Genomic DNA, 1,951 nt, shown 5'->3' with positions numbered 1-1,951 from the left:
ATAGGGTCAGAAGGATAGTAGATGGGACCTGGCTACATAGGGTCAGAAGGATAGTAGATGGGACCTGGCTACATAGGGCCAGAAGGATAGTAGATGGGACCTGGTTACATAGGGTCAGAAGGATAGTAGATGGGACCTGGCTGTATAGGGTCAGAAGGATAGTAGATGGGACCTGGCTGCATAGGGTCAAAGGTATTTGCCTGCCTCCCAAATATATATACACTACCGGTCAATAGTTTTAGAACACCTACTTATTAAAGGGATTTTCATTTTTTCAAAGATTTTACATTGTAGAATAATAGTGAAGACATGAAAACTATGAAATGACACATATGGAATCACGTAGTAACCAAAAAAGTGTTTAAAAAATCTAAATATATTTTAGAGTGTGCAAAGCTGTCATCAAGGCAAAGGGATGCTATTTTGAAGAATCTCAAATATAAAATACATTTTAATTGGTTTAATGCTTTTTTGGTTACTACATGATTCCATATGTGTTATTTCATAGTTTTGATGTCTTCACTATTATTCTACAATGTAGAAAATAGTAAAAATAAAGAAAAACCCTAGAATGAGTAGGTGTGTCCAAACTTTCGACTGGTACTGTATGTGTCCCTCAGTGTTTGTCATTGGTGTTACCGTCTTGAAAATCACTTATTATTATTGTGATGTCATGATGGGGTATTGTGATGTCATGATGGGGTATTGTGATGTCGTTATGGGTTATTGTGATGTCATGATGGGGTATTGTGATGTCATGATGGGGTTTTGTGATGTCGTTAAGGGTTATTGTGATGTCATGATGGGGTAATGTGATGTCATGATGGGGTTTTGTGATGTCGTTATGGGTTATTGTGATGTCATGATGGGGTATTGTGATGTCGTTATGGGTTATTGTGTGTAGATTGACGAGGGAAAAAAACTATTGGATCCACTTCAGAATAAGGCTGTAATGTAACAAATGTGGAAAAAGTTAAGTGGTCTGAATACTTTCTGAATGCACTGTACCTACTACTCCTGCTGGTGCCACAATGTTACCCTAATGGAGCTACCACCCCTAACATCTTCTCTCCTCAGCCTGCTCCTCAACCTGCTGCTCAGTCTGCTCCTCAGCCTGCTCATCAGCCTGCTCCTCAGCCTGCTCCTCAGCCTGCTGCTCAGTCTGCTCCTCAGCCTGCTCCTCAGCCTGCTCCTCAGCCTGCTGCTCAGCCTGCTCATCAGCCTGCTCCTCAGCCTGCTCCTCAACCTGCTGCTCAGTCTGCTCCTCAGCCTGCTCCTCAGTCTGTTCCTCAGTCTGCTCCTCAGCCTGCTCATCAGCCTGCTCCTCAGCCTGCTCCTCAGCCTGCTCATCAGTCTGCTCCTCAGCCTGCTCCTCAGTCTGTTCCTCAGTCTGCTCCTCAGTCTGCTCCTCAGCCTGCTCCTCAGCCTGCTCCTCAGCCTGCTACTCAACCTGCTGCTCAGTCTGCTCCTCAGCCTGCTCATCAGCCTGCTCCTCAGCCTGCTCCTCAGCCTGCTCCTCAGCCTGCTCCTCAGCCTGCTCCTCAGCCTGCTCATCAGTCTGCTCCTCAGCCTGCTCATCAGCCTGCTCATCAGTCTGCTCATCCGTCTGCTCCTCAGCCTGCTGCTCAGCCTGCTGCTCAGCCTGCTCATCAGCCTGCTCCTCAGCCTGCTCATCAGCCTGCTCCTCTGCCTGCTCCTCAGCCTGCTCATCAGTCTGCTCATCAGCCTGCTGCTCAGCCTGCTCATCGGTCTGCTCATCAGCCTGCTCCTCAGCCTGCTCATCAGCCTGCTCCTCAGCCTGCTCCTCAGCCTGCTCATCAGCCTGCTCATCAGTCTGCTCATCCGTCTGCTCCTCAGCCTGCTCCTCAGTCTGCTCATCAGCCAGCACCCCGTTACATTGCTGCTTGTAGCTATATTTCAACTTATTTTAGCTCCAATCTTCAATCAGTAG

At 47.8% G+C, this 1,951-nt stretch overlaps 1 protein-coding gene across 1 annotated transcript; it reads left to right on the top strand.

Moving 5' to 3' along the window:
- Positions 1–1,042: 1,042 nt before the first annotated feature.
- LOC139584098 (ATP synthase subunit a-like) lies at positions 1,043–1,951 on the top strand. Its single transcript, XM_071415607.1, has one exon. The coding sequence runs from the start codon at positions 1,043–1,045 to the stop codon at positions 1,949–1,951; it is 909 nt and encodes a 302-aa protein (XP_071271708.1).

The sequence above is a fragment of the Salvelinus alpinus genome, chromosome 9 (assembly GCF_045679555.1).
Source record: "Salvelinus alpinus chromosome 9, SLU_Salpinus.1, whole genome shotgun sequence".
Lineage (NCBI taxonomy): Eukaryota > Metazoa > Chordata > Actinopteri > Salmoniformes > Salmonidae > Salvelinus > Salvelinus alpinus.
This window is presented reverse-complemented; position numbering and strand designations above follow the sequence as displayed.

What these genes read in the sequence shown, in the direction of transcription:
- LOC139584098 (XM_071415607.1), top strand. Translation starts at nt 1,043, where the DNA reads ATGGAGCTACCACCCCTAACATCTTCTCTCCTCAGCCTGCTCCTCAAC.